Source organism: Glycine max, chromosome 16 (genome assembly GCF_000004515.6).
Source record: "Glycine max cultivar Williams 82 chromosome 16, Glycine_max_v4.0, whole genome shotgun sequence".
NCBI lineage: Eukaryota > Viridiplantae > Streptophyta > Magnoliopsida > Fabales > Fabaceae > Glycine > Glycine max.
This window is the reverse complement of record NC_038252.2, coordinates 4329230-4352944: the sequence shown is the minus strand read 5'-3', so window position 1 is coordinate 4352944 and position 23715 is coordinate 4329230. Positions and strand designations below refer to the sequence as shown.

Below are 23715 nucleotides of genomic sequence, written 5' to 3'. Positions count from 1 at the left end.
ATGATCAAAAAACAAGACTCAACATTTCCATTTTATTCACATTAAGCAACTATAATCAAAAGTTAATGATGAAAGACAATAACACATTTTTGTATTTACACTGAAGTGTCTGTGCTTTATTCACACTCTCACCATCTGAATAACAATTAGAGTGAATTGATGAAATGAACTAAAACATGGAGGATGTTGGTGAGTCTAAGAGCCCTCACAACCTCATGGTATTCCTTTCTAGCAACTTACTTCATCTCCATCATTGACACTTGTTTCATTTGGTTACTCTCCTCTTTCTCCATTCCCTACCACCTTCCTTTGTCACGTCTTTTACTAGTATGATCTTTAAAGTAAATTTTTTTGAAGGAATAATATATAAAAATTAACAATCTTATCTTTACCATACATAATTAGCTAATAGTGTATAAAAAATTTACACTATTAATTTATATATTTTAATTAAATTCATTCATTATTCGGTAAAAAAATCATTTATTAATTCCTTAAAGACAAAGTATAAATATACTGCTTTATTTATTTTTTTATATTCTTAAATTGAAATTAGAATCCATCTTGATAATTCGTACAACAAAAGTTAACGCTTATCTAAGAAAAACTCTAATTTTAAGCTGAGAATAATTATTGTACTCCATTATTTAATGTTTTATCCATTCTTGAACGTATTAATTGTTCTTAAAGCAGGGGTTAGTAAAATTGTCAGAAATCACATAAGAATATTGTTAAGTCGTGTCCCCAAGTTGCATTCGTTAAAAAATATGATATGATACTTTAGGTGACAAAATATCTTTATTTTATGTTTGATTTGAAAATGATAGGGAAAAAAAATAAGTAGGGAATCCTATAAATCATGTAAATAAAAATATGATAAAATTTATAATTTTTGTTACTAAAAAATTATGAGACAAATTTTTCTCTAAAGTACAAAAGGTTAAAATGATACATATATTTTTATTTTTATCTCTTTAATAACTAAAAAATAGTAACTAACTAACGTAATCATTTAAAAAAACATATAAAATCTTTTGTCTAATATTTTTTCTTTATTTTGGTAAACACATTAAATTTGATTTAAATTATATTAAGATAATTAATATTATATATTTTAGTAAATTTTATATTATTTTACTATCAAATTATATAAAAGATAAAAAATCATTCTGTAACTTATATATATGTCATGTGTTATTTTTTCTTGTATTATACAATACCTTATTTTTAACCAATCAAATGGACTCTAAAAACAATAATTAAATAAATACATTCAGTAAAAATCACAACATTATTCAATATTATCAACACATTTCCAATTTCTAATATTTTTTTAAATTATTAACCTTAAAATAATGATCAACAAAACCAATAACTTATTTATTATATCAAAATACAATATCTGTTTAATACATATGATCAGTAATGGGCATAAAAGGATGAGAATAAGTTAAGTGAAACTTTGCCCGAATACTATTTAAAAAATTCAAAACTCGTTTTTATAACATCCTTATGGTTGATTTACTCACACTACAACTGTTCATTAATGGACATACAAATAGGGATGCGAATATCTTTTTTTGCCTATTTAAAAAAATATTTTTGATATCTTATTCAAGTCAAATATTGAACATATGTAAAGCTGAAACACACGGTGTCAAGTTAATTCACACGTTAAATAATAAAACCTTTAATTAATTAATAATAATTAAATGAATACAACGAATTTGGAATCCCAAGTTAAACGTATCCAACTTAAGAGAGCAGATTAACAAAAACACAACGATTCTTTGGGGCGGGATGGCTAGTATAGGAGGTTGTGCCACGCGCCTAGCCAGTCGCGTGAGGTAAATGTGTGTTGATGAACTGTGCAAGTTGTTGGAAATGAAATTGAAATATTTTTAATTCAAGGATATATAGGTTCCGTCTGGTTCGTCAAGTGTCTCACGCATTTCATTATTTAATTAAAGGAATCATCCAAAGGGAACTCAAAATGAAATGAAATGGAAATGTAAGAAGTAGTACTGAAAACTGAACTCAACTAACTCGTGACTCGTCAGAGAGAAGAAAAGAATATCGTTCGTTCGCTCTTACCTTCTTCACCTTCCTTCCTCTCTCTCTCTAGAGAATGGAACCGGAATCCGGAACTTCGACTTCTCGGAATCCTTCTCAGGTTAGGGTTCTTTTTTCCGTTACTCGCTATTGCAGTGCTTTCGATTTATCCAAAACCTGTGAACTGTAATAGAGTGTGAAGTTCTTGCGCCCCTGCTAGTACTGCAATTCGATTCAATCACTATAAGCGTTCTGTGTTCGTATAGCTTGAGCAACTCGTTGACGTGTTTAATTCATATAATTTTAAAAGTGTTTGTTGATTTTCATGTCAAGCTGGAATTCATTTTTTATTTTATTTTTCGAATTCTGGTTTAGTTTATCATTTTATTGAATTGAATTGGATTTCTTTCTTCTTTGTTTGATTCTGAAATGTAATGTTTTTCGATGATATAGGTCACTGGTTCGTTTTCCGAGTTTTCTGCTTACTTGAATCATGGAAGTTGAATATTTGAATTGTTTATTTTGTGTTTTGTAGTTGTCTTGGGTGAATCTGTCTAGGAATTTATTATTAGCGTATCAAAGCTTTGGTGTGGTGTATGGAGATCTGAGCACTTCTCCTCTCTATGTCTTCACAAGCACCTTCAAGGGGAAGTTGCAGAATCACCATGACGAGGAAACTATATTCGGCACGTTTTCGTTGATTTTTTGGACCCTTACTTTGATTCCGTTGCTTAAGTATGTATTCATCCTATTGAGTGCTGATGACAACGGGGAAGGTATTATGCTGATGACTTTATTTTCTATTTTAAATACTTTTTTCTTGTAGAAAGGTTATATGAACTGTGTGATTGTGATCCGAGCATGATCCTTCTGTCATCAGGTGGAACATTCGCTCTTTATTCGCTGCTCTGTAGGCATGCCAAGTTTAATTTGCTCCCCAATCAACAAGCAGCTGATGAGGAGTTATCATCCTATAAATATGGTCCCTCTTCACAGGCTATAGCCTCTTCTCCTCTAAAGAGGTTTCTGGAGAAACATAAAAGGTTAAGAACAGCCCTGCTTGTTGTGGTATTGTTTGGTGCTTGCATGGTCATTGGTGATGGTGTGCTTACTCCAGCAATTTCGGGTATGGTACTTGTGTTATTAAATTTTTTTAGTAGGATATTTTGGTGTGAATTGTCCCTAGTTTGAGTGCACAACTCCTTTGGTTTGTTTACATGAAAATTTATTGCTTTTATTAAGAAGCTAACTCTTACCCTGATTCTTCCGCTGCAGTTCTAGCATCAGTCTCAGGACTAAAAGTTACAGAAAAAAAATTAACAGATGGTGAGCCAAATCTCATTTATTCTTTTTTTTTTTTGTTCTCATCATTGCTTTTGTTATGCTAAGGGCAAATTGGTTGCAGGTGAACTTGAGAAATTTCATGTTGTTTGCAGGTGAACTTGTCCTGCTTGCCTGTGTCATATTGGTTGGACTGTTTGCTCTCCAACATTGTGGCACACACAAAGTTGCAGTTATGTTTGCACCAATTGTAATAATCTGGCTTGTATCAATATTTTCTATTGGGGTGTATAATACAATTCATTGGAATCCAAAAATAGTCCGTGCTATATCGCCATATTATATCATCAAGTTTTTTAGCAGGACTGGTAAAGAAGGTTGGGTTTCTCTTGGAGGGATACTTCTTTGTATCACTGGTATGCTAGTTCTTGATCTACATAACAGTTACCTGAAGTTCAGTATAAATTATTGTGATGTTATGCTGGATATTCCATACTTTGTTTCAACTTTACAAATTTAATTGAGCTTTAATTTTCTAGATACTGAATTCAGATGCTAGAGTTCGCTAATTGTTTATTCTTTCCCCCCCTCCAGGAACTGAAGCTATGTTTGCGGATCTTGGTCATTTCACTGCTTCGTCAATAAGGGTGCGCTTTTAGCTTGACTGCATTTTATGATTCTGTCACCGAATATTAGGATTCTTTTTGGCTTTGGTGTCTTATTATGGTAAAAGTCTTATTTGGCTGAGCTTGTTTTAGTTGTAATACACTATTAGGAGTATGTAGTTATCGTTTTGTACCATCACATTATGACAGACAGCACCACACAGTTGCTTACTGTTATTTCTGTCTTCACTCTTTGATATTTTTTCCCTTTAATTCCAATTTTCAACACCATCAATTTGATCTTTGTTTTATAAATTTATGCTGTTTTAAGGAAAGAATAATCACTCACTGTACAACTACTATGCTGGTGATTAGCATGCATTGTTTGTTGTACGATAGAGATTTATTAGTTTTTTTTCTCCTTGTGCAGCTTGCATTTGCGTTTGTTATATACCCGTGTTTAGTGGTACAGTATATGGGTCAAGCTGCTTTCTTGTCTAAAAATCTCGACTCTGTTGATAACGGTTTTTATGACTCAATACCTGGTTAGTTGATTCAGCGCTCTGACTTATTGATATTACTGCCAGTGCTTTAAATGAATGCAATTTATTAATGTTTTTGGCTGTGCTGCAGACCCTGTGTTTTGGCCTGTTTTCATAATCGCCACCCTTGCTGCAATTGTTGGGAGTCAAGCTGTTATAACTGCAACTTTCTCCATCATCAAGCAGTGTCATGCGCTTGGTTGCTTTCCGCGAGTCAAAGTTGTACACACCTCAAAACATATATATGGACAGATCTATATCCCAGAAATCAATTGGATACTTATGATCCTAACTCTTGCAATAACCATTGGATTTCAGGACACGACCATAATTGGAAATGCTTATGGTAATTTATTCCCATATGAGCCTCTCTCTCTCTCTCTCTCTCCATGCTTATGGTAATTTATTCCCATATGCTTATGGTAATTTATACCCACACACACACATAGAAACACAAGACCATTTGTCTTGCTATTTTGTATCTTTCATGGCTAGTCATATAGTCAAGATTGGCAGCATTGGCAACATAGTGATGTTGTGCTCTGGTGCCAATTGGCTGTTCACTGCTTGAGTGCATTGATTTCCCCCAATTATGAAACTGGATTGATAGTTCAAACTTATCAAAAGCCAAAATAGATGCTTCATATGCACAATTATTAGCTTGTGGGTGTGAAAGTAATCATATGAGGGGGGAAAAGAATCTTAGTTTGAATGTACAAATCTTAATGACATAAATACTACTATAATGTCAAGTACACAGAAAGATATCATTCCTTTCCCTTAGTATTCATATGCTCATGACTTCTACTTTGATCATGTATTACAGTTAATGCTTGGCAAATTCAGCTTAAAATCTGTTTTTTTTTTTTTAACTTGCATCAAAACTTGTTTTTTATTTGTCATATTGAAGTTATTTGTTTTTGGGTATTTGGTTTACAGGGTTGGCTTGTATGACAGTTATGTTCATAACTACATTTCTGATGACACTAGTCGCAATCTTTGTCTGGCAGAAAAGTGTCTTGATTGCTGTTGTATTTCTTTTATTCTTTTGGGTGATAGAGGGCGTATATCTATCAGCAGCTTTCATCAAAGTGCCTCAGGGAGGATGGGTACCTCTAGTCTTATCATTCATCTTCATGATTGTTATGTACGTGTGGCATTATGGAACTCGTAGGAAGTACAGCTATGATCTGCACAACAAAGTTTCATTGAAATGGTTACTGGGCTTGGGCCCAAGCCTTGGCATTGTTCGTGTACCTGGGATTGGTCTCATCTACACTGAACTGGCAACAGGCATACCTGCAATATTTTCCCATTTTGTAACAAATCTTCCTGCATTTCACCAGGTGTTGGTTTTTGTTTGTGTAAAATCAGTTCCTGTTCCATATGTTTCACCGGAAGAACGTTTCCTTATTGGGCGAGTTTGCCCCAGACCATATCGAATGTATAGGTGCATTGTCAGATATGGTTACAAGGACATTCAAAGGGATGATGGAGATTTTGAGAATCATCTTATACAGAGTATAGCAGAATTTATCCAAATGGAAGCAGTGCAACCTCAGTTCTCAAGTTCCGAAGCTTCTTCTTCACTTGATGGGAGGATGGCCGTTATAAGTTCTAGAAACTATGATTATGCTTCAAGTTTAATAGTTTCTGAGCAGGAGGATATAGGCGTTGACATATCCATCCCTAGCAGCAGATCTGCAACCCTGCAAAGTTTGCAATCGGTTTACGACGATGAAACTCCGCAAGTTAGAAGACGACGAGTAAGATTTCAGCTACCAGAAAACACTGGTATGGATCCCGATGTTAGGGAAGAGCTTTTGGATTTAATTCAAGCCAAGGAAGCTGGGGTTGCATATATAATGGGGCACTCATATGTGAAGGCAAGGAAATCATCCTCATTCTTGAAAAAGCTCGTGATTGATATTGGTTACTCATTTCTGCGCAAGAATTGCAGGGGTCCAGCTGTAGCTCTTAACATTCCTCACATTAGTCTTATTGAAGTTGGGATGATATATTATGTGTAGTTATTGGTGAAATTTACAACTTGATCCTAGTTGCATAGGTAATTAATTGTAGCTCACGGGAAAATGAGTGTCTTTTGGGGCTACGTGTTTATCTTTGCTTTCGCATCTCTCTCCCAATGTAATTACATAGTTGCAACAATAAGGTTTTAGAATTATATTTAGGAATCAGAATATTTTCCTTACTTCCGCGTCCACCTGTTTTATTTCGTTTTCGTCTAGTGAATGTTTAATGTACACGCAAATTTAATTTGTTATAAGAATATGCTTGCACTTCAAAGTTAAACGTATGAGATTTTGATCTCAATTTTTTTAAGAATAAAAGCTCCTTTTATTTTCAAAGTTGAGCATATTTAGTCTACTTGTCAAATTTCTTCTACTTTAAACTGCCAAACCCATTTTTTACTCAAAATCTTTAAAATTTAAATCAATTAAATTATTTTAAAGATTCTTTTACTTAACAATCAGCAATCAAGATCTCAAATTCCACACAAAATAAAAATATATATACCATAATTTTCCTCTTTATACCTTAGTCTCTTATTTTGCAAAATCTTTCAAATTTTATCATAATTTCACTAAATTTTTAATTACTAAACTTTTGAAAGTATTTCATATCTGAATTGAATATTTTTTTTAGAGGATATCTCAATCAATCATAAGACCTCAAATATTTGGATAAGAAAAAGAGAAAATGAGATTTTTAGATTGAACAAAATTGATATAGGAATCATGACGCACCTCAATTTTATCACAATTCCTTATCTCTTTTGTGTTGTGCATGATACTTGTGCATTTAGACATATTTCCTAATATTGCATAATCATGTCTTCTTAGTTTATGTCGTTGATCTATTATTTGTTTTCTAGGAAAAGGACACTTCAATTTTTAGAAAGGATGGAAACAAGTTAATATTGAACAGAGCAAGAAAATAGAATGTCTAAAGTCAGCACACCCCTATATGGAATCCACCACATTTGTAGAATCTTAAAAAATTAGTTAAGACAATTTAGTAATTTGTTTCATTATAGCTTGGGCATTCATTAAAAACCGTCTTTTTAAGGGTTTTAAGAATTATTAGGAGTAGTTTTCTCTCTCTATGTTTTATGTTCCTATGGAGGCCATGAATAATTGGTTTCTTAATAATTGTAAAATCTAACTATTCTCATCTACTATTTTATTTTTAGTATTTATATACCATCTGCATTTATTCATAATTCATTGACTGTTATTCTGTTGTTTGGTTCGAAAGGGCTCTTTGTTCCATTAACAAAATAACATAATTTCAATAGGACGATCAATTCACAATTGTCCATATTCTAAAAATAAGTGGTAGCACAATGTCTATGTTTGTGGTTATATAATTCGTCAAAATAAATTGAGCTTGTGTGTTTATTGGCTGAGATTAGGTCTCTCAAAATCTTAAAGTTATTAGTAGGTTTAGGGTTGTCAATTAGAAATGAAAGTAATAATCGAACTTCTCTTGATTATACTAAAAAAGTGTGAATTTGATTATTTAGAGTTTTTTAATCAACTATAACCAATTTACTAAGACCCTATTTAGGTTGTTTTTTAGTATTGTCTTTTATAAAATAAAAAACACTTTTCAATTTTTAATTCATAGTTTTAAGTTTTTTATTTCTAATTTTAAAAACTTGTTTTCAATCTTATGATTTTTCTTTAACAATTTCACTAAATCTTATGGTTCGAGCTGGTTGAACTAATCATTGAACCGAATAAGGGTTATAGATGATAATGGGTCAAACTAAAAAGCTTAACTTCAATTAGGGCTTCTAAAACAAGAATTAAGCCCAATTAGGTTTTATACACCAAAAAAAATAAAAATCATGTTTGCATGGAACTAAAAAGGTCTAGATGTAATCTGTGCCAAATTTTAAAGTTGAAGCCTTCACGTTTCATGGAGTAGGTTCAAGTCAGGTCAATTACAAGTATGATGCAGGATGCATGTTATAGTGAGTTATGCCAAAAAGGTCAAATTCAATTCATAATTTTTTTTGTAAAACTTTATTAATTTCATAACACTTTATCATATACTCACTGCTTATTGATTTTATGGATAACACTTTAGTATTGATAATTGACATAGGTTGATACAAGTGTTTATTGTCAATTATTGAAATTTTAAAGTACACCAGTTCCCAAAATGAGTAAGCACCATGATGCATAAGTATTTCAAAGTCCACTAATTTGTCAAAGAGTTCATCAAATAGTAGGGGTATCTCTAGTGTTAAGTGAGGTTGTGAATTCGTGAATTGATGGTTCGAGGTCATTTAGGGTAATAATAACAAGATCAAGGTCATCAACATGATGATCAATAAAAGCAAGTCCATCAACTATCGCTTGGATCGAATGCAAATAGTCACTAAGATTAGATATGCCTTTGGTGCTGGTTGAAAGGTCCTCCTTCAAAGACATGACATGAGTGTGAGATTGGTTCGCTTACTGGTTGTTTAACCTCTTCCATGCAGAAACATAAGAGTTGGCATAAGTCATGACAATTTGAGCATTGAGATCATAAGATCAAACAAGGGCGAGGAACATGTAGTGATCCTGGTGATGCCAATGAGTGTAAGCAGAGTTAACAATGATTGCATCTCCTTCGTCAACAGTTACATGGGGTAAGGAGTGTCATTGGTGACATCATGAGCTTGTACAAAATATGAGTGATTTAAGCATGCCAAGTATGGTGATTGTTGAGTATGATGGGGGGGGTTGAGTTCCACATGGGAGGAAGTGGTGAGTAGGCTAATCTAATACCAATAGAGAATGGAAGAAATTAGGATTTTCTCATTATTCAATAATTGTGATACAAGCGATACACACACACACAAGATATCCAAAAGATAAGATAGAAGATCACTTGCAAGTATTTGAATTTAAAAGATGTTATTGCAATAACCTAATTAATCACACCAACATATGAGAACTTGTTTAATTGTTTTTGCTGTGTATTGCGAAGTCACATCCTTTATATTCAATTATAACACAATGGAAATAAATGACCATTGTGTATTATTGACAATCAAAACATGTTTCGATCAAAAGAATTTTAATAAAGAAAATAAAAAGGAAAGTTCAAGAGTGGAAGTAGTTTCTTTCAAAAAAAAAGTTGTAGAAGTAGTGAAGTGGGCTGTAAGAGTAATATGGACCTCCACGAAATATCCCATGGGCAGTTTCTTCCTGCACCTATTCTGGAATGTAAAGTTACATTCTTTCTGGAATCTAAAATTACATTCTGTATTAGGTGCAAGAAGCAATGTTAGAGGTGCAGGAAGTAATTTTCTATCCCATGCTAAACACCAGGCCCTTATTCCTAAAACCTCCAGGCCCATTGGACACAAACTATGAAACGAAGATTATTGTAAAAATATCAGATCATACGTATTTAATTTTGGTATGCAAAAAATATCTGAATACTGAAATTTAGAGCAGGTATGCATTTGTTGGCATCCCTCCCTCCACAGGCTTATCTCTGAACGACTCAACCCCACACAAATGATGGTCTTTACTTGATAGATAACAAAAACAACATTTCTTCATATATATTACGACACTGGATAATAATCCTTCTTGTTCCTTGGTTCCAACAAAAACAAAACCCCTCCAAAACCTTCATTTCCCAATTATCCTTCCTTTTCAACTCTTCAATGACAACAATCTGAACCCACACCTACATGGCTTCTTCTTCTTCTTCTCTTCTCCCAAGGTCACACATTCCCACACCCCTCATCTCCAAAATCAGCTCCTCCCCCAGAACATGGAGCCTCTTCATTCTCACATACCCTTCACACCCCAAAAACAACAACAACAACAACAACAACAAAAGACTATTCCTTTCCCCCACCAATGCAGTGTACACTCAAAGCCCCTACACCCCTTCCACACCCTCCAAGACCGAACTCCACAACGACCCCATCACCGTCCTCAACGAGAGGATTCGGCGCGACTTGAGCAAGAAGGAGGCTTTCAGAACGGTGATGGACTCGGAGGAGGCGGGGAAGTACATGAAGATGGTGAAGGTGCAGCAGCAGAGAGGGTTGCAGAAGTTGAAGGGCGACAGAGAGAGTAAAGATGGGGTCTTTAGCTACAAAGTCGACCCTTACACGCTCCGTTCTGGGGACTATGTTGTGCACAGGAAAGTCGGAGTTGGGAGGTTCGTTGGGATGAGGTTTGATGTTGCCAAGAATTCTTCACAGCCCACTGAGTATGTCTTCATTGAGTATGCTGATGGCATGGCAAAGCTACCTGTAAACAAGGCTGCTAAAATGCTCTATAGATATAGTTTGTGAGTGTTTTCTTTTTATCTTGCATACCCTCTTTGTTGTTTGTTGAATTCAATGTGGAAGGTGGTGGTGATGAAGTTGGACTTGGGGGCCTTCATTGGATAGACTTCTCGTTAAGCACTTATAATAGAAGAAAGGGTCTGGCTAACTAGTGCCCTTAGGGTATTAGTTAAGGAATTAAAATGATAAGTATTTATTGTGAAAATCATAGGAGAGTAAAAACAAATCATGGGCATCGTAATTTTGTGCTTCCCAATAAAAACCTCCCTAAAGGCGCTGGTTATCATTTGGCTAGAAGAAAATAAGAAAGTAAAATGAATTAAACTTCTCCTGCGAGTTAAAAGTAGCTTATATTTTTTTTATCTGTTAGAGTCGAGGATAGGTACCAGGGGTTTTACAACAAGTCACTGAACTAGACCTTCTTAGTGTTAAAAGTAGCTTATGCATAGATTACAATCAGCTTTTGGAGAAGTTAAATAAGAGAGTTTCTATATAAAGTTGAAGTCCATAAGTTGATTTGAACTTATGGGAAAGCTTAATTTATTTTACCTTCTTATTTTTCTTCTTTTGTAAGTGCTTATTGAGAAGTTTATCCAGAAAAGGGTCGTAGTTGCTTTGGTGAATGACTGTTGTGGTAAATGTGGCGTGTCTGTGTGTGTGTCTGCATTTGTAGGCCAAACGAAACCAAAAAGCCAAAGGCATTGAGCAAGTTGAGTGATACTAGTGCATGGGAGAAAAGAAAGGTTAAAGGGAAGGTTGCAATACAGAAAATGGTTGTGGACTTAATGGAACTCTATCTACATAGGCTCAAACAAAGAAGGCCTCTCTATCCAAAGAGTCCTGCCATGGCCGAATTTGCAGCCCTGTTTCCGTATGAACCTACGCCGGATCAGAAACGGGTGACGTTATACTAAATGCTGTGTTTTTTTATGGAAAGGGATTAGTTGATTGTGGTTTTATGTTGCAATTTTAATTTTTATTTGAGTGCTAATACCTTTTCTTGGTTGTTCAAGAATCAAAGTGCACATGTTGACTTCTTTCTTGTTACAATATTATATGTTTATGTGATGCTTATTCAGTTATGTAATCTTTTTCTGAATGCATATTCTTGCAGGCATTTATTGATGTTGAGAGGGATTTGACAGAGAGAGAAACTCCAATGGACAGATTAATTTGTGGAGATGTTGGTTTTGGTAAAACTGAGGTTGCACTACGTGCTATCTCCTGTGTTGTCTCAGCTAAAAAACAAGCAATGGTTCTGGCACCAACAATAGTTCTAGCAAAACAACATTTTGATGTTATTTCAGAGCGCTTTTCTGTATATCCTGATATTAAGGTTGGACTACTAAGCAGGTTTCAGGTATGACTATGATAAATTTTTTCCGTTTCAGTTGTAGTTAAATTCATCTAGTTGTTAGCGTTGCATGCTACAAAGAAGGTATTTCACTAATCTAATTAAAACTTCTTTGGTAGTCAAATAATAATATGGGTTCATTATCACTAAGTCCTCTCCAATGATAATTCACTTTAATCAGAATCAAAATATTTCATGAACTGTCCCATAGATTATAATCATGGTCTGAACTGAATACACGCCAGTTTCTGGGTAGGGTAATGTTTCCTGGCTCTAACAACAAAATTCCCATTTATTGTATAAACTTGATAGCCTTTTAGTATCTACCTTGAGTGAAATACCCAATCTAGAACATCACCTTGGTAGTTTCTGACTTTATCTACTTCTAGCGTATTGCATATGCATGCTATTGGTCACCACTCACCATAATTGTGATGCTATTACACTTTTACTATTAGAATGGTTAGTTTTATTTTTATTGCTTGTGCATGGACTAAATATATACTTAAATTAGTTAATCATAAATCATTTATACCTCTAATTGTAATTGCTGTTTTTGTGTCCATTTCTATATTCTGTTTTTTTTTAATTATTATTATTATGGACTAATGGCTAAGTTGGAAAGCCACCTTAATTGTGGTCACCCCTAGCCCACCTTAGTTGTGACGGGTAGCCGTGGGGAAAAAGAGGGCATGTTTAGGGTTGAGTTAGACTCAAACCCACTTTCTAACTGACAATATTAGATAGTTATTGCTGTTATTCTCTTATTATTCATAGATATATGAAATGTGGCACTATATTTTGCTTGATGGATCTATATTGTTCCTCACATACATCATTTTTATGTGATGGTTCTTATAGGTTTCTTTCTCCTGATTTGGCAAATGCATTTTACAAAGCCATTTATAATTGTTATCCTATGCTTAATCCTTTCAACAATCTGAATTTCTTTATGATCTGCAGTGGTGAGAGTGACAATAATTCTATGGTGGTACAGTATACATTACTGCCCTTATTTGCCATTCAGATATATATTAAATTCACTAGTTCATGGTATTATAATATTCGAAAACTGGATATGTCTTGCTCCTCCTTTTTTCCCACTACAAACTTTTCTTATAAAGTGAAAGCATATGGACATTGTAGGAACTTGAAATTTGGAAAATTGTCAATCAAATATGATAGGCATCATGGGCTTCTAGGTGGATATTTATGAATAGTTTATAAGCTCTATATCAATTATTGACTATTTCACTTATCTCAATTTTCAGACCAAAGCAGAGAAAGAAGAGAACTTGGACAAGATTAAGAATGGTAGCTTGGATATTATCGTTGGGACTCATTCACTCCTAGGAGACCGTGTTACATATAACAACCTTGGTCTGCTTGTGGTTGATGAGGAGCAGGTTTACCAATTATCTGCTCTACATATTTTCCTTTTCTTTAACTACAGTGGCACTCCACCTTCTTTCCTTACTGAGCAACAATTTATTGCTTGCAGAGGTTTGGTGTCAAACAGAAGGAGAAGATTGCTTCTTTTAAAACTTCTGTGGATGTACTTACTTTATCTGCAACCCCTATACCACGAACTCTTTATTTAGCATTAACAGGGTTTCGTGATGCTAGGTAACTAGCCTTTCACAAATTAGGAAGGAAGATTGAATGTCTTTGGTTAACTTGGTCTTGATATTAAACAAAAGTTCTCATGAATTTGTCTTGCATATTGTTATTGGATTTTTTTTTATCTAACATATCTGGTTGATGAATGTACTTTTTCTTTCACTCACTTAAGCAGGTAGTGTTGTGGATGTTCTATAAAAATGTGTGTGTGAGAGTTAGAGAGAGAGAGAGAGAGAGAGAGAGAGAGAGAGGGTCAGAGGAGTACTATGTCGGATTATGATATAATTGGCCTTCCAAAACATATGAATTATGGTCCCATAGCATAGATTTAAGCTTCTATACTAGAAGTATGTTTAAGTTGCGATTTGATTCATTAGATATTAAACCATTATAAGTCTTCACTTGATAGGTTAGGCTTTTGGAAGAGTTGATTCTTGACATGGTATTAGAGACTAGAGCCTCTATGACCAAGTGATCAAGAGTTTGATTCAACATGATTACATGCATATTCTTCTAAATGAGAATTTTAGCACAAGATGGAGTAGCTTGTGAATTAGCCATGTCATGGCTGTTGTGTGAGGGGTCATGTTAGGTATAAAACCCTTCACAAGCCTTCACCTGATGGATGATGCCTGATAGCTTAAGCTTTTGGGAGACTTGTTTTTTTGACAACTCTTTTAAGCTGTCTATCCTGCTATGCACGATGAGGGGATTTTTTATCCAAAAAAACTCGAAAAAATAAAGAGGGAGCTAAGTCCCAATGAATATTGAGAAAAGATATGATGAAACAGTCTAATATCTCTTGTACTTGAATGCCAAGTTATTCTCCCTTCCCCCACCCTGCTTTCCCCCAAAATTGTGTGTAACAGGACATCCATAATGTTAAGAGATAATAAGTTAGTGACGAAGAAAAATATAGAGTCAAAGGCATAAATATGAAACTATCTTAGTTAACAGAAGTTGGTTTGTCAACTCCCCAGAATATTGAAAATTTAACTTAAACACAAACCTCTGTAGCAGTAACATTTGTCCCCTGCAAAATTCTGCTGCTCTTAGAAATGACCTTAACATTTTTATTTGCACCTTAATCTTCTGGTTCTAGTTTTTCCTAGCATCGTGCTTTGTTGGATGCTTAGATGGGAACTTCATCTTTTGCATGATTGGCTCTTTCTATTGAACTTAGGGTAATCAAACATCATTAAGATTACCTAACCCCTGAGCTTAAGTATAATGCTACTGTAAGTTCTATTAATTTCTGTTTCAGTTTAATGTCAACTCCACCCCCAGAAAGAGTTCCTATCAAGACTCACCTTTCTTCATTCAGTGAGGACAAAGTAGTATCAGCCATCAAGTATGAGCTGGATCGTGGTGGTCAAGTTTTTTATGTTCTGCCAAGAATTAAAGGTGATTCTCAGCTAAAAATTTCTATACAGACATGTAAGCTGATGTATTGTCCAAGTCTGATAATAAGACCTATTATTACCTTATGCAATGTCTTTTATGTTTAATTGGAAGTAAGAAGTGTTGTTTGTCACTCTTGTTGTAGCTGATTATCTTCATATTTCAAGTTTTCCTTATTTCATTATTTTGGTTTTTCTTTGTATAGATTTATTTCCTTGTAATTTAGTTTCCTTTTTTTATCAGTAATTATGACAGCACAGCTAGTCTCCTATATATGTGTCTTCTTTACAGATTATCTAGAAATAATATTCAGTTCTTTACATATTTTCCCAGTTAAGGCACCAAACTTTAATAAGTTCATTAACTAAGTTGGGCAAACTGAAGATCAGAATGCATATGTGGCACCAGAAAGCTTACTGGAAAATTGCTCAAGTATAGCTTTCTAATATCTAGCCACCCTGTTTTCACTTTATTTCCATTTTTTCAGGAATTTGCAAAGAAAATAGTGAGAACAGCAAAATCTTATTTTCACCATTTCTTGTGAAAATTCTTGAAAACAAGAAATAAAGTGAAAACAAGGTCATAAGCTCATAGTATTAATGAAAACATATCAATAAAAAATAAGCCAAACACATCCTTACATATTCTTAAAATCATTTTGAGACATTACAATTTACAAGAAACAACTCATGGGATATGCTATGCTGATCATTTCATCTGAGGAACACAAGGTCAGCAAACTTGTGGTTTCAGTTACTGAGAAGCCTGCTGTTATATCAAAAGTAATAAATAATATAAAGAAGCTAATCTAAAGTCTCCCATTAGTGTGAATAAGTTTTGTGCAAATTTGATGTTGTTCCTGTCACAAGAAGAATTTTACTATATGACCATCACAGACCTAAAAGGAGATTGCCTGTGGTGTTGCTGTTAATGTATATTTGCTAATATGTCTAATGTCCATTACAGTACTGACTCTTGTTTCTGAATAATTGTGTTACAGGACTTGATGAAGTAATGACATTTCTTGCAGAGTCATTTCCAAATGTGGAAATAGCCATTGCCCATGGGAAGGTAGTTACACATTTACACCTTTTTAAGGGTCTAGTGCTTGCATGTAGGACTGTCAAGCAGATCTCCAAATAGAATTCTTTTTAAGTTAAACATCAGTGAAGTAGTGATTAGTGAATAAAATATTTCTCACTCTCAAAATTACTAGTGCCATTAATTGTCAGTTTACCAATCTTTACTAGTGATTTCAGCACAAGTCTATAAAGTGTGTCTATATAAATTATCTCACTTTGAAGTCTGAAATCTTGAAATTAGAGATATTAGAGATAATGCAACACCGTTTGCTTAGACCTGAAGCATGTTAATTTTGGCTGAACACATTTACCCTGTAACTCTGTAGGTGGATAAGTAATTAAGAAAGGCATAGTTATTTTGTATTTTAATATTATTTTTTCATGAAGAGATCTTTGTATTCCCTGATGTTTCCAGGCAATATAACAGCCTACAATCTAACATCTGTGCTTTGCATTCTCATATTCACCATGCATATACATTTCTGTGATGACTCTAGATATTGTAACATTCCTTAAATTATTGAAAAACTATCCTTTAGACTTCTGCAGGCAAGAGTCTTTTCAATCTCTTTGATATTAACATTAGTATGACAAGTTTCTACCTTTAGTAAGTTGCAATATACTCCCAATAATCTAATCTAATTATGGAAATTGATGCAATTGTCAAATTCATTCCATCCTTATGTGGGAAGCACTATATTCTGGGATGTTGCTTATACATTTTGTACTTGTTGGTTGTCATTCTATTAATAAGCATTTAAGTGCTTGATGTGTCATCATCTATACTGGATACTGGCCAACTGGCTGCTTTGTGAAGAACATTTCATGATGTGCAATTTTAGTTAATCCTTTCTTCACAAAATTATATCTGCTTCAGTCATACAAGTTCACTTCTTCCTTTTATTCAACGCAAGATGTTAGTGCTACTTCAAATCCAATGGTGTGGCACACACACTGCCTCTCTACCATGATAAATTTCTCCTGGATCTTTTGGGGGAACTTGTGCATCATATAAGTACTCAGTCGACAAAGTTATTCTTCATATGATGAAAATATATGTTTGGATTGATCAACTACAAAAGTTAATTGTCTTGTATCAAAAGTGTATATATGCATCATGTGTTGACAATGATATTTTGACTTTAATTGTATGCATTTGATTGTGTTTCTGGTGTAGCTATACTCAAAACAATTAGAGGATACCATGGAGAAGTTTGCTCTGGGTGAAATAAAAATCCTTATCTGCACAAATATAGTAGAAAGTGGGCTTGATATTCAAAATGCAAATACCATAATCATTCAGGATGTTCAACAATTTGGCCTCGCACAGTTGTACCAGGTTTTGTTCTTCCTAAATTATTTTTGGTTTGGATGTTCTTATATTTCTGTTGCTGACTCCAAACATTGTTTAAAACTGGTTAATGTTATTATATTGGCAGTGTATTATGTATTACACTGTCACAGGATATAATGCCTGAGCTGATAATTTCATGAATACAGAACTTTAGATCATCAAGTAGTTTTGTTTTCATATTTCAGATCTTGTGCAGGAGTAATTGTTGTTTCATCCCACTATCAACTTAATATTGTTTCAAACAAGCATATTTTTTATGACTGAAAGAAATTGAATGTGAAATGTCAGAATTATAAGGATTTAGATAGAGAAGGAGGAATAGAGGGAATGGGAGACTATGGATAATATTCTCTTATGCTTATTGATGTGATGCTAAAGGCAAAAGTACTAATCCTTATTTGTTCTAGTACCACTGCTACTCTCTTAATGCTAATCAAATTAGGAAACATATGATGAAATACAATGAATATGGAAACCACTCCTAGAGATCATCCAAGATACTCTAAAATATTTTTTGATACAGTAATGATAATGATATATTCTATAGGTATTCTAACATAAATCCTTTTATGCGATGTATGTTGGAGGAAGTGCAAAATTCCATATGGTCACTCTTGAACTGCTTTTGCCAACATTTTGCCAAAATTCCAAACCAAAAGTAATGCATCTCACTACTTCTCTGAAAAAATATAGTTGCCTTGTGATTGCTTCCTTAAGAACTTGATTATATTCTCAACAATGAGGTTAATACATGCCTGATAAGCAATATTTGATATGTTGCTTGCTTATTGCTGTTGGACTCAAGAAATAAGCACACTGAATTCTGAATAAAGATAGAAATAGTCTGGTTTTTAGGCCATATTTGAGAACAAACACAAGGTTTTCCCTTAACAAGGAGTTTCCTCCTTCAAAACTCATAAACCTTACACCTTAATTGCATTTTAGAAGTCTGTAACACAACTTATATGTCACATCATAACCTATTACTGTCTAATCTGAAATTTATATAAAAATAACTTCCTAATAACTTTATAATACAGAATTATAAATACCCAAATCAGATTTTGGCCTAGCAATGCCTACTGGTGTAGAAGTAAAAGAAAGAACCTGTATGCATTCTTTTTCAAGTTTTTCAATTTTTGTTGGAACACAGTAAGTCAGACCACACAAGATCATCTATTACTGTTTCACTAATATTGGAAATTTTTTCATTTGTTCAATGTTGATAGTTGCGTGGAAGGGTTGGGCGAGCAGATAAGGAAGCACATGCATACTTATTTTACCCTGACAAAAGCCTGCTTTCTGATCAAGCATTGGTATGTTTCTTGTCAATCTTTACCTTTTATTTGTAAAAACAAATTGCACAAAACAATACTTGATTCATCAGATATGACAAATGAATGTCACATAACTTAACATATTTCATACTTCTTCACTTTTATTCCTAGATTTAAATTGATTCTTTCATTTGAAATATAGAAAATTAGTTGTTAAACAATTGCCTAAAACTGACATTCTACTTGGTGATCTCCGTAGGAGAGGCTTGCTGCTATTGAAGAATGCCGCGAACTTGGTCAAGGCTTCCAACTAGCAGAGAAAGACATGGGTATAAGAGGTTTTGGTGCAATTTTTGGTGAACAACAATCAGGAGATGTCGGAAATGTTGGTATTGATCTTTTTTTTGAGATGCTCTTCGAGAGCTTGTCCAAGGTAAACTTCGATTTGCGACGTGTTTCTTGCTATGTGCCATCGTTCCTGGACTTGTAGTTAAAATAAAAGTATTCTTTTGTTTAATTTGCATGCACTGTTTGTTGGCTGAAAAGTGAAAACTCGCTTTCTTAGCATTTTGCTCTGTAGTTCTTGATCATCTGCCTGCTAGTTTTGTGCTTATCCTATTCTTTTTTTTATTTTTTATTTCCAGGTTGAAGATCACCGTGTTGTTTCAGTTCCTTATCACTCAGTGCAGGTATGCTTGATGTACCACAAAGGATTTAAGACATTAGCATAATCTATGCTTGATATGTGTTTATCTGAAAGCAGACAGGGTTCCACAAATTAAATCTGACACTGACACTGTTTTTCTCTTGCTTGAGGTGAAACAGGAAAATGTAAAATGCTGTTTTGCACATTGTAAAATGATGTGAACCAGAAAATACGGTGTTCTAGCTCACATCTATCCCTTGTTGTGGAAAAGATAGTATTAGGTCATCTATCACAATTCTTATAATAATGTAAAGACATCAAACACATAAAAGTAATTACTCAATAATTATTGGTCTCATTGAGGCTGGATGATTATAATGAACTGATTCTTTTTTTTAGAATCTGTCCTCAATAGCAAACTAAGGCCGAGGATTCTTTTTGTGTGCATATTTTCATATTCAAACATTTCAAGTTTTATTATTATTATTATTCAAACAAACTTTTTCTTTTGAATTCTTGTTCTCTTCATTTTTATGTGTCTTTGCTTTTATGTAGGTAAAATATGTATCTAACATCTGTATAGATGCATATAACAGAGATCTTGTGGTTGATGCATTTTCTACTTTATTATTGTTTAGGTTGACATAAACATCAATCCTCATCTCCCTTCTGACTACATTAATTATCTGGAGAACCCTTTGAAAATAATAAATGACGCTGAGAGAGTTGCTGAGAAAGACATCTGGAGTCTGATGCAATTTACAGAGAATTTGCGCCGCCAATATGGAAAAGAGCCTCGCTCCATGGAGATTTTACTGAAGAAGCTTTACTTGAGGAGAATGGCTGCTGATTTAGGGATAACCAGTATTTACTCTTCAGGGAAGATGATCTATATGAAAACAAACATGAGTAAAAAGGTATTCAAGATGATGACAGAGTCCATGGCATCAGATTTACATAGAAATTCATTGGTTCTTGAGGGGGACCAAATTAAGGTATTGCATAGAAATTCTTTATTTCTGAATTCTTGAATTTGGTGGCCTTTGTTATCTCTTTTGGAATCTGCCTTTGTATTTTGTTCAGTTTCCCCCTCATTATAGTTGTCTGATCTTTAACACATTCACACTTAAATATTTAATAGTGTAATTTTAGCAGAACAATTTTTCTTTTACCTATTTTGTTTTAGCATTAGGGATTCAATGTCATATTTTCATTTAGAAACAAGCAAGATGACTGTCTGCATCTAATATTGATAGGCTATCTCATTGTAAATGTCAACATGTCATTACCATGAAAAGTCTGAGGTTACCATTTATCTATAGGAATTATGAATCCAGTATTTTTCTTTTTCTGGCCATTATGATTGCCGGCTTTTGTCCATTACGTTAGTAATTTCTTGTGCATAATGGATCCTTCCTATCTTTTGGTTTCTGCAGATAATTTAGGCAACATACATATACTGCTGCCGGAAATCATATATAAATGCAGTTAGCTCTTATTCCTTTTCCCTAATGATTTGCTTCATGCAGGCTGAACTACTACTAGAGCTACCAAAAGAACAACTTCTTAATTGGATCTTTCAATGCTTGGCTGAACTTCATGCTTCACTACCCTCCTTCATAAAGTACTAGGTTCAAATCCTGGTCATTTCTGCCAATAAGCAAGTTGGAAACTCAACTTACTGCTTACATCACAAATATGTAAGATTTGGTGGATTTAGTGTGTTGAAAGGCCAGAAACTAACCACGGCGAATGCAAAACAAGATTGTTTTGCTTGACTGACTTGGCAGTACAGGACATCAGAACAGACTGGGGACTATCAGTTGATAATGGTGAATATGTGCTTCCTTTCAAGATGTATAATCAGAGCCACATCAATGAGGTTAGTTACAACTTACAAGCACCTTGGAGTTGGGGTTATCTAAATTGTACTCCTGATTTGCATGCCTTATGCGTAGCAGGTAGTGACCTAATCACCTTCAATACTTGCAATCATAAAACAACATTCCTTTGAGAAGCTGCCTATGATGACCTAGAGTTTTCATGCAGTAAACCTTTAATCAAATTATCCAGAATTCGTCGTTTTTTTTATACATGACATTGTAAAGTATTCTCCGACCATATTTTCCTCAATTGTCCCATCTCTAAGATTTCGTTGAAGTTACCTGATATGAAGAAATTCAATGCTAAGATTCAGTCTCAGGCTAGCTAATACATTCTAAAGAAACTAGAAATCGGTCTGGTGAATAGTGCATTTTTGTTACTGATAAGTCAGAAATATACTGTTGTTTATAGTTGTTGTTGTCATGTATCTGTGTTATTTTCCTCATGGAAACTTGTATTCTCTATAGAAAGAAATTCTTGTAACCACAAGTTTTTACAATTAGTTCCATTATTTAATATTAATACTGTGGTGGACATTTTATATAATTATTTCTATTTCTCAGTTTTTAATCCTTTTCCTATGCTTATATCTCAAAAATACTTCTCAAAATAGAAGGGGACAACAAAACTTATCCTTCTCTAATTGTGCAGAAAACATGAAAATCATTTGAGGCATCTCAAGCTTGCTGACTATAACCTTATGGCATGTATTAATGAGTAGCTGTGGTTAATGCATATTGTGCACAGGCTACACATACTGTTAGCACTTTTCACTTATCACTTATCAGTATGTTTTACCAAAGACTCGTGAAGTACTTACAAAGTGTTAGAAAAAGGAAAAATAAGGAACATGACACAAGAACATGAAAATATTGAGAATGTTGTGTACTGATGTCTGACGATCCTTTGCATGTTTGGTTACATATTTTTGGATATTCCTGAGAATATAGTCAAAGGTTAAATTGCAAATATTATTATATTAAGACATTCCTTCACCTTAAAAAATGTCAAGTAACACCATGGGTTAATGGATATCTCAGACAAAAGAAGCATGTTTTTAGTGACAGAAAATAACTTAAGATACAAAAGTGAACTCATTTTGGAGAAAATAACAAAAGCCACTGAAGGATAACAATTAATAAGGGGAGGACGGTGGTGGGGGGATAAATATTAATATTACAGGTCACTTTCAATACCTATTTTGATATTTTGATGATCAGTTAGCACTTAGCATAAAATAAAAGAAAAAACTTAGACGAGGTCCAATATACATTTTTGATATTATTCTCCGATTAGAAGTAGAGTTGTAATTCGACAGTTTACATTGACATTTAATAGTTATGATTTCCAATAATTATTAACTACTAATAATAAAGAGTGTTAGCTCCATATAAAAAATAAAGAGTGAGAGAAAAAGTATTAAAGATAATCTTGTTAGTGTTCTTCTAATAATATTTTTTATCATATGAATTATCGAGGTTAAACTTTAATTATGACTAGGAAACAAAATAAAAACATGTACAGGATGGTATCTAAGTTTTGTCCTAAAATAAAATATATATAAAAAAAAAATCTATATCTTTCTTTAATATCATATGGAAAGATATGATTTTAAACAAAAAATAAATAAAAGATTGTATCAAATAAAAATTCAATCATCAACCAAAAATTGCCTTAATTATTTGTAATAGTTATCGAGGGACATATCTTAGTCGATTGAATATGATAGGTGAGTAGTAGATCTTCTCTTATGATATTGTGTTTTAATCCCTTATGAATAAAAAAAAAATGTGTAATAGATTATCAAAATATCAATCTTAGTATCAAGAGTGGTAAGGCCCACCAGGAAAAAAAAAAAAAAAAGAAGTGAAACTCAGACCTGAAGACGGCACACGTCTCGGCGAGGAACACGTTACACATAGTAAAGTAGCACCTACAGAATAAAATGCATTTTCACGAACTAATTACATAATGAATCCAAGGGATTGGTGTAAATATACAAGGATTTAAGTTTAATTTTCATTACCATAATTGTGCATGAAAACAAAAATTAAATGTAAATATTTTTATGAACATTTTTTAAGCCTCTCAAAGGACTTTCCTCCTAATTTTTTTCTAACAAAAAAAAAATCTTTACTTAATGCATATTAAGTCACATTAACTACTACTATTAAGACGAAAAAAAAAATAGATACAAATTTTCGTATGAAAGCAGTGTTGGCAAAATTTCTAGAGTACCTCCTTTTTTTATTATTTTTGAAAACATTTGTATGATCCAAAGAAAAA

General features: G+C 33.5%; 2 protein-coding genes across 5 annotated transcripts; both read left to right on the top strand.

The window, feature by feature from the left end:
- Positions 1 to 1904: 1904 nt before the first annotated feature.
- LOC100790329 (potassium transporter 4) lies at positions 1905 to 6692 on the top strand. The gene is made up of 9 exons (XM_003548776.5): positions 1905 to 2173; positions 2588 to 2828; positions 2933 to 3178; positions 3328 to 3378; positions 3489 to 3749; positions 3928 to 3980; positions 4369 to 4483; positions 4572 to 4826; positions 5420 to 6692. The coding sequence occupies exons 1-9, from the start codon at positions 2129 to 2131 to the stop codon at positions 6508 to 6510; spliced, it is 2358 nt and encodes a 785-aa protein (XP_003548824.1). The 5' UTR covers positions 1905 to 2128; the 3' UTR covers positions 6511 to 6692.
- A 3256-nt stretch (positions 6693 to 9948) lies between these two features.
- On the top strand, positions 9949 to 22321 carry LOC100791900 (ATP-dependent DNA helicase At3g02060, chloroplastic). 4 transcript variants are annotated; one of them, XR_418676.4, is made up of 14 exons: positions 9949 to 10813; positions 11485 to 11710; positions 11926 to 12171; positions 13437 to 13571; positions 13667 to 13791; positions 15050 to 15189; positions 16187 to 16257; positions 17446 to 17607; positions 18852 to 18938; positions 19159 to 19332; positions 19544 to 19588; positions 20184 to 20540; positions 21075 to 21427; positions 22081 to 22321. XR_418676.4 is itself a non-coding variant. In XM_003548438.5 (13 exons), exons 1-13 carry the CDS (start codon positions 10203 to 10205, stop codon positions 21174 to 21176), a joined length of 2481 nt encoding a protein of 826 aa, XP_003548486.1. In that variant the 5' UTR covers positions 9949 to 10202; the 3' UTR covers positions 21177 to 21912. The 4 variants fall into 4 exon arrangements, 1 of the variants encoding a protein (XP_003548486.1); XR_418675.4 differs by lacking the exon at positions 22081 to 22321 and adding an exon at positions 21507 to 21912; XR_418677.4 differs by lacking the exon at positions 22081 to 22321 and adding an exon at positions 21504 to 21912.
- Positions 22322 to 23715: the final 1394 nt, after the last annotated feature.

Bases quoted from the DNA above. Each gene is read 5' to 3' on its own strand.
- LOC100790329 (XM_003548776.5), top strand. From the start codon at position 2,129: ATGGAACCGGAATCCGGAACTTCGACTTCTCGGAATCCTTCTCAG. The intron at 3,379-3,488 runs GTGAGCCAAATC...TGTTGTTTGCAG, and splicing joins AGAAAAAAAATTAACAGATG to GTGAACTTGTCCTGCTTGCC. The intron at 4,484-4,571 runs GTTAGTTGATTC...GCTGTGCTGCAG, and splicing joins TTTTTATGACTCAATACCTG to ACCCTGTGTTTTGGCCTGTT.
- LOC100791900 (XM_003548438.5), top strand. From the start codon at position 10,203: ATGGCTTCTTCTTCTTCTTCTCTTCTCCCAAGGTCACACATTCCCACA. The intron at 13,572-13,666 runs GTTTACCAATTA...TATTGCTTGCAG, and splicing joins TTGTGGTTGATGAGGAGCAG to AGGTTTGGTGTCAAACAGAA. The intron at 13,792-15,049 runs GTAACTAGCCTT...TTTCTGTTTCAG, and splicing joins ACAGGGTTTCGTGATGCTAG to TTTAATGTCAACTCCACCCC.